At 46.6% G+C, this 8,566-nt stretch overlaps 1 protein-coding gene across 1 annotated transcript; it reads right to left on the bottom strand.

Moving 5' to 3' along the window:
* Positions 1–5,239: 5,239 nt before the first annotated feature.
* LOC311122898 (potassium voltage-gated channel subfamily A member 1-like) lies at positions 5,240–6,928 on the bottom strand (the record flags this gene model as incomplete). Its single annotated transcript, XM_084197202.1, has 1 exon — positions 5,240–6,928. The coding sequence occupies one exon, from the start codon at positions 6,926–6,928 to the stop codon at positions 5,240–5,242; it is 1,689 nt and encodes a 562-aa protein (XP_084053328.1).
* Positions 6,929–8,566: the final 1,638 nt, after the last annotated feature.

Genomic DNA, 8,566 nt, shown 5'->3' with positions numbered 1-8,566 from the left:
GATCGAACATCTCTGGAGAGACCTGAAAATAACTGTGCAGCGACGCTCCCCATCCAACCTGACAGAGCTTGAGAGGATCTGCAGAGAAGAATGGGAGAAACTCCCCAAATACAGGTGTGCCAAGCTTGTAGCGTCATACCCAAGAAGACTCGAGGCTGTAATCACTGCCAAAGGTGCTTCAACAAAGTACTGAGTAAAGGGTCTGAATACTTATGTAAATGTGATATTTCCGTTTTATATTCAAAAAATCTGTTTTTGCTTTGTCATTATGGGGTATTGTGTGTAGATTGATGGGGGGGGGGACAATGTAATCAATTTTAGAATAAGGCTGTAACGTAACAAATTGTGGAAAAAGTACTTTCCGAATGCATTGTATTTGAATACATTTTTTAAAAAGTTATTCAACTAGAAATTACCAAAGTTACAATAGATTGCCATAGAGGTTCTCTTATTACCAAAATTACTGAAGATTCCGGTAACTTTGGTAAACTACTGGTAGCTTTGCAACCCCTAACTATGACACAGGACTGATATTTTTTTCATATGGATCCGTGCTAAACAGGCCTATGAGCTTTGTGAACAACGAAATAAATATTAATTTGTGTCTAAAAAAAGGAAAGTACTACTGCAGACAGTAGAAGGCATAAAATGCCATCAATATTGCACATGTCCACGCATGGCTGATTCTTTAAACAGAAGGAAGCCGTTGTGAAGTATGTTCTACTACTTTATTGTCCTTCGTTGACCTCGTCACTCAGCCTCTTCCTTTCAGAAGGCTCGTCTTTGAGCGCTTTTTGGGGCCAGGCGCGGGTCCCTGACCCTGTTCATTCCACTCCAGGTGGTTCTGAAAGGACAGCACACCCCCCATTCTACCTGAATAGAGCACAGACAGACAGCCTCTCTCTCAAGGGACACGGCGCTCTCCCTTTTGGACAGTTTCATCCTACTCAGGAAGTAACTGTTGTTGCTATTTAAACTACCTCTCCCTTCTAAATGTAGTTGGAAGGAATGATTGTTTTCATGAATAATTACGACAGTTTAACAAATGGAAACAGATGCATTTGAAGTCAGTAAAACAGCGTATTGCGCTAACCTTTTTTCCCAGTGTTGTCCATCTGTCTCCTGGCATCTGTTCTGTCATTCCCAGTTCCTCATCTGGTACTCCAATGGATGGGTCCTTATTTATATAGTTCATTATAAAATGAAAAGTATTGTTATATTTATTGGTGGCAGTCAAGGCTGTTGTCCTTCAATTGCAACGATACCGAGTTAGTCCCAACGCGTCTCCCCTTCCAGTCCTCTGTTAGTCAAATTTTGGACATGTAATGTTGCCAGTCCCCCTCCAGTCTTCTGTCGGTCAAAGCATGGACATGTAATGTTGCCAGTCCCCCTCCAGTCCTCTGTCGGTCAAAGCATGGACATGTAATGTTGCCAGTCCCCCTCCAGTCCTCTGTCAGTCGAAGCATGGACATGTAATGTTGCCAGTCTGTCTCTTTCTGTCTTCTGTTCTTCTCACAGACCTGAGAGGGGGGTCGTAACAGGTGTTTCTATATTTTTTTTTACAACTTCTAAATTATGTTTCTTTTAGATCACCAATAAATATTATTAGGCCTATATTAGGAAAATATGTACATATTCTCAGAGGTGCATTTAATGCATCAATTATTTATTATTTTTTGTAGTAAACATACGACTAAACAGAGACGGTACAATTTACAAAAATAAAATACCCATTTGGCGTTTGTTTTCTCTGTATAAAGAGACGTTTTGTTTCCCTGATGACCTACTGTGTACAGCGACAGAGGCGACCTTTTGGTTGGTCGTGGCGGCTCGGTGTTAAGGCCTAGCGACAGTAGTCTATTGTTGCGTCCCAAATTTCAGGTAGTGGACATACGCAAAATAGTCCAGAAGATTCTAAAAAATAAATAACTGAAAAGTGGTGCGTGCATATGTATTCAACCCCCTTTGCTATGAAGCCCCCTAAATAAGACTTGGTGCAACCAATTACCTTCAGAAGTCACATCATTAGTTAAATAAAGTTCACATATGTGCAATCTAAGTGTCACACGATCTCAGTATATATACACCTGTTCTGAAAGGCCCCAGAGTCTGCAACGCCACTAAGCAAGGGGCACCACCAAGCAAGGGGCACCATGAAGACCAAGGAGCTCTCCAAACAGGTCAGCAAAGTTGTGGAGAAGTACAGATCAGGGTTGGGTTATAAAAAAATATCAGAAACTTTGAACATCCCACAGAGCACCATTAAATCCATTATTAACAAATGGAAAGAATATGGCACCACAACAAACCTGCCAAGAGAGGGCCGCCCACCAAAACTCACGGACCAGGCAAGGAGGGCATTAATCAGAGAGGCAACAAAGAGACCAAAGATAACCCTGAAGGAGCTGCAGAGCTCCACAGCGGAGATTGGAGTATCTGTCCATAGGACCACTTTAAGCCGTACACTCCACAGAGCTGGGCTTTACAGAAGTAAAAATCCATTGCTTCAAGAAAAGAATAAGCAAACACGTTTGGTGTTCAACAAAAGGCATGTGGGAGACTCCCCAAACAGATGGAAGAAGGTACTCTGGTCAGATGAGACTCAAATTGAGCTTTTTGGCCATCAAGGAAAACGCTATGTCTGGCGCAAACCCAACACCTCTCATCACCCCGAGAACACCATGTTTTTCATCGGCAGGGACTGGGAAACTGGTCAGAATTGAAGGAATGATGGATGGCGCTAAATACAGGGAAATTCTTGAGGGAAACCTGTTTCAGTCTTCCAGAGATTTGAGACTGGGACAGAGGTTCACCTTCCAGCAGGACAATGACCCTAAGCACACTGCTAAAGCAACACTCGAGTGGTTTAACCCTCCCGTTGTCCTAGGGTCAAAATGACCCGCCACTGTGTTAAACCAACTTTATTTAATTTTTATATTTTTGGGATCATTTGTGAGAAGGAGGCAGTGAGACTTTAAAGAAAGTCTCACTGCCTCCTTCTCACAAATGATCCCAAAAATATAAAAATTAAATAAAGTTGGTTTAACACAGTGGCGGGTCATTTTGACCCTAGGACAACGGGAGGGATAAGGGGAAACATTTAAATGTCTTGGAATGGCCTAGTCAAAGCCCAGACCTCAATCCAACTGAGAATCTGTGGTATGACTTAAAGATTGCTGTACACCAGCGGAACCCATCCAACTTGAAGGAGCTGGAGCAGTTTTGCCTTGAAGAATGGGCAAAAATCCCAGTGGCTAGATGTGCCAAGCTTATAGAGACATACCCCAAGAGACTTGCAGCTGTAATTGCTGCAAAATGTGGCTCTACAAAGTATTGCCTTGGGGGGGGGGGTTCTCAGTTTTTTTGTCTTATTTCTTGTTTGCTTCACAATAAAAAATATTTTGCATCTTCAAAGTGGTAGGCATGTTGTGTAAATCAAATGATATTTTAATTCCAGGTTGTACGGCAACAAAATAGGAAAAATGCCAAAGGGGGGTGAATACTTTCGCAAGCCACTGTATATATACAAAAGTATGTGGACACCCCTTCAAATTAGTGGATTGCGTCCCAAATGGCCCCTTATATCCCAATATAGTGCACTACTTTTGACCGGAGCCCTAATCCTCTATATAGGGAGCCATTTGGCTGGGCTGTTTGGGACCACCACAGCCTAATCCTCTCTCTCAGTGACGCTCAGCAACAGTAATTATCTCTAGTCCTGCTAGCAGTCTTGATTAGAGCACTCCCCCCCTCCCCCACCCCCCCCTTCCCATGATGCCCTACTTTAGTTGTTAACTTAATGATGATTGTGTAAAACTGAATGTGAGGTGATGATGCGATCTATATCGTTAGATATCCTAACACACAGGAGTATTACGGACATCTAGACCCAGGCTATCTAGGGTTGATGTATTTTATGTTAATGCAGATACCCAGGCTATCTAGGGTTGATGTATTTTATGTTAATGCAGATACCCAGGCTATCTAGGGTTGATGTATTTTATGTTAATGTAGAGACCCAGGCTATCTAGGGTTGTGTGTATTTTATGTTAATGTAGAGACCCAGGCTATCTTGGGTTGTGTGTATTTTATGTTAATGTAGAGACCCAGGCTATCTAGGGTTGATGTATTTTATGTTAATGTAGAGACCCAGGCTATCTAGGGTTGTGTGTATTTTATGTTAATGTAGAGACCCAGGCTATCTAGGGTTGATGTATTTTATGTTAATGTAGAGACCCAGGCTATCTAGGGTTGATGTATTTTATGTTAATGTAGAGACCCAGGCTATCTAGGGTTGATGTATTTTATGTTAATGTAGAGACCCAGGCTATCTAGGGTTGATGTATTTTATGTTAATGTAGAGACCCAGGCTATCTAGGGTTGATGTATTTTATGTTAATGTGGAGACCCAGGCTATCTAGGGTTGATGTATTTTATGTTAATGTAGAGACCCAGGCTATCCAGTATTTGATGTGTGTGTGTTTATGTATTTCTCAGTGGTTTCCATCTAGACGGGTGTGTGTGATGTGCTTACCAGATCAAGAGGATTATAATGAGCTTTTTATAAATCAACTCTCATTTCTCTAAAACTTTTCAGGATTGTAACGTGTTGATCTTGGACTGCGACAGCAGAACCTTAGACCCTGTTCCCTTTATAGGGCCCTACTGTTGACCAGGGCCCATAGAGATGAAAAGTAGTGCACTATGCCGGGAATAGGGTGTCATTTGGGACCTACGTTTATGCTGTCGTTTAGGCTTAAAACCCATTAATGCCAGGGGGTATTTTATACATCAACTCTGAAAATAAGCAATGCCATCATAGAAAAACACACTGGTCTCTATTCAATTAGTTACTATAAAAAAAAATAGAATTCACCCTGTCTGTCTGTCTGTGGGGACTACTGTCTGTCTGTCTGTCTGTCTGTCTGTCTGTCTGTCTGTCTGTCTGTCTGTCTGTCTGTCTGTCTGTCTGTCTGTCTGTCTGTCTGTCTGTCTGTGGGGACTACTGTCTGTCTGTCTGTCTGTCTGTGGGGACTACTGTCTGTCTGTCTGACTATGGGGACTACTGTCTGTCTGTCTGTCTGTGGGGACTACTGTCTGTCTGTCTGTGGGGACTACTGTCTGTCTGTCTGTGTCGGTGGGACTACAGGTCCGTCTCTGTCTGTGTCGGTGGGACTACAGGTCCGTCTCTGTCTGTGTCGGTGGGACTACAGGTCCGTCTCTGTCTGTGTCGGTGGGACTACAGGTCCGTCTCTGTCTTGTTCAGACAGAACGCGTAAAGGGATCTTTTAATGTTCATGCCGCTATTAGCCTTGATATTGTGCTTCTCCACGCCTGTTCCGTCCTCCTCGTCTCCCGACTTGGCAGACCCCTTACTGCCCTTTCTCTTTAGCTGAGGACTGTCCTGACTGCTGTTGGGCGGGTCGTCTTTCAGAGAAGACTGGTCCTGGTCCGTCTCTCTGTGATAGAAATAGTTAAAGTTGGACACGATGACAGGCACCGGCAGCGCGATGGTCAGCACTCCCGCTATGGCGCAGAGCGAGCCCACTATCTTTCCACCCACTGTCACTGGCCTCATGTCCCCGTAGCCCACCGTTGTCATGGTGACCACGGCCCACCAGAAGGCGTCGGGGATGCTGGAGAAATGCGACTCGGGCTCGTCCGCCTCGGCGAAGAACACTGCGCTGGAGAAGAGGATGACTCCGATGAAGAGGAAGAAGATGAGGAGGCCCAGCTCTCTCATACTGGCTTTGAGGGTTTGTCCCAATATCTGGAGACCCTTGGAGTGTCTGGACAGCTTGAAGATCCTGAACACCCTGACCAGCCGGATGACCCTGAGGATGGCCAGAGACATGGTCTGTCCGTTGCCGTGCTCCTGCGGTTCCTCCACCTGCTGCTCCGCCAGCTCCGTGCCCACCGTGATGAAGTAAGGCAGGATGGACATGATATCTATGATGTTCATGACGGTCTTAGAGAACTCCGACTTACTGGGGCAGGCGAAGAAGCGCACTATGAACTCGAAAGTGAACCATATCACGCAGGTGGTTTCCACTATGAAGAAGGGGTCCGTGAACGTGAGAGATGGCCGGGGAACGGTGTTGTTGCCCGGCCGGCCGGTGACCGGGAGCTCCCTCTCGTCCCTGAACTCCGGCAGCGTCTCCATGCAGAATGTGATGATGGATATGGTGATGACCAGCACTGAGACTATAGCGATGCCTCGCGCCGGGCTGGAGCTCTCGGGGTATTCGAATATGAGCCAGACCTGTTTCTGGAACTCATTCTGTGGTAACGGTTTCTCCTCCTCTTTTATGAAGCCCTCGTCTTCTCTAAACCTCTCCATGGCCTCCTCCCCGAGCTTGTAAAACCGAATCTCGTCGGCGAACACGTCGATAGACACATTGACAGGTCGTCTGATCTTACCTCCCGACTGATAGAAATATAGGATCCCGTCGAAACTTGGCCGGTTGCGGTCGAAAAAGTACTCGTTGCGGAGTGGGTCAAAGTATTTGATCCTCTTGTCGGGGTCCCCCAGTAAAGTATCGGGGAATTGGTTGAGGGTCCCCAGCTGTGTCTCGTACTTTAACCCTGCGATGTTGATCAGCACCCTCTCGTTGCCGTCCATGTCTCTGTTCTCAATATCCAACATGTCATCATCGAACAGATGGGGGCTGTGGTCTGCGCGCAAGAGCGCATCCATCGAGTTCTCGCTGCTGCGACTGAAAGTGTTATTCATGTCGTTGATCTTCCACGACCTTGGTCTGGGACTCCCGAGTGTATTCAGCTGTTTGTGACCGCTGTAGCCCAGCTCGCTGAGTGCGCTCTGGACGAACGGCGGTTGAGGGTGATCCAGCGCGTTACGGCAGGCTTCATCTCCGCCAACGCTCCCCTTCGCTCCGCCGTTCTCAAAACTCACCAAGGCTATCTCCATACCGGATCCATTACATATGCATACGGAAAAAGACTTGTAGAGTTGAACCAACAAACAATATCCCCTCCTGGTCCTTACTCCAACGGTTTCCCCCGATAGCTGATTTGACAAGCAGCAGCTAAAGCTGGATCAAATCCAACGTGCCCCTCCGCCGCTAAAATAATACCGTATGTGTGTTTGGAACGCCGAGGCTAAACCATGAGCGCGCGAGCTCCCTGGTCTCTCTCTCTCTCTCTCTCTCGGTAAAGTAAGCAATACCATGAGAGAGCGAAAGAGAGAGAGAGAGCGAGAGAGAGAGAGAGAGAGAGAGAGAGAGAGAGAGAGAGAGAGAGAGAGAGAGAGAGAGAGAGAGAGAGAGAGAGAGAGAGAGAGAGAGAGAGAGAGAGAGAGCGAGAGAGAGAGGACCCCGGATGAGAAAGTAATGATTATTCCTGATGTCAAAAGAGCTGTTCAACCAACCGCGTTAGGGAAGCCTTTGAAAATGTCTGTGGATGTTAGGCAATCTGTCATTCCTAACTCTGGGAGGAGGGAGGGAGGAGGGAGGAGGGAGGGGGGAGGAGGGAGGAGGAGGGAGGGAGGAGGAGGAGGAGGGAGGGAGGGGGGGGGTGAAGTGGTGATGGGGAGAATGTACGTTTTTCCAGGTCTTGAATATGAGAAGTGAGAACAACATATTGAGTTTGAATTTCCTTTTTTTATTAAAATTAAAATATCACCCTTTTAATGTTTGCCTCATTTCTTCCAGTGTGGAAGCTTGGATGTATAACCAGATGTCCATTTAGCATGCTATCCATATAGGGTTCACCCAACGCCACTCCACATGTTCCGATCTCTAGAGATCAACGCTCCTTTGAGTATTGATTAAGGTCACATGCACCACCTAGCTCTACTCCTATGCTCCTATGTTTTAGATCAGTCTGAAACACCCAAACTAGCTGTCAGATTACGACCAAGCAGAAGGGTGCTCCCAAATCAAAATAAATAGACCCCTAATCTGGCATGCCTTTTGACATGACCTCCCCCCCCTACTAACTCAATCCAGTAGTCACCGTGCTAAGAAGATACCAGCCCCCCCCCCAGATGAGAGTCCAGCTCTGTCCCAGAACAGGATCCTTGAATACCCCCTGACACGTTGGGCAGTGATCTATCTGGGTGGCTTTGATCGTCTGACATGTAGAAGAGAAGGTGAGAGGCTGGAGGGGGCTCAGCTTGGTGACAGACATACTGCCCGCCCTGCCGTGGCCGTATGTCTATCCTGGCAGACACACAGGGTAGTGGGCAGGCAGGCAGGAATAGGATGTCCGGGCGGGAGGCAGACACACGTCACAGGGGGCAGGCAGGCCGGCCATGTTGTCAGACAGAACAGAGAGCAAAAACAGGACAGGATCACTGGACAGACACAGGACAGGATCACTGGACAGACACAGGATAGGATCACTGGACAGACACAGGACAGAGCAGAGCCTGGCAAGGCAGACAGGTGGGTAGTCTCATTGACAGACAGACATACATACAGACAGACAGACAGACAGACAGACAGACAGACAGACAGACAGACAGACAGACAGACAGACAGACAGACAGACAGACAGACAGACAGACAGACAGACAGACAGACAGACAGACAGACAGACAGACAGA

The sequence above is a fragment of the Coregonus lavaretus genome (genome assembly GCF_964263955.1).
Source record: "Coregonus lavaretus genome assembly, contig: HAP1_SCAFFOLD_7896, whole genome shotgun sequence".
In the NCBI taxonomy this organism is placed as follows: domain Eukaryota; kingdom Metazoa; phylum Chordata; class Actinopteri; order Salmoniformes; family Salmonidae; genus Coregonus; species Coregonus lavaretus.
Note: the sequence above shows the minus strand (reverse complement) of the source record. Positions and strands in the feature narration are given on the sequence as shown.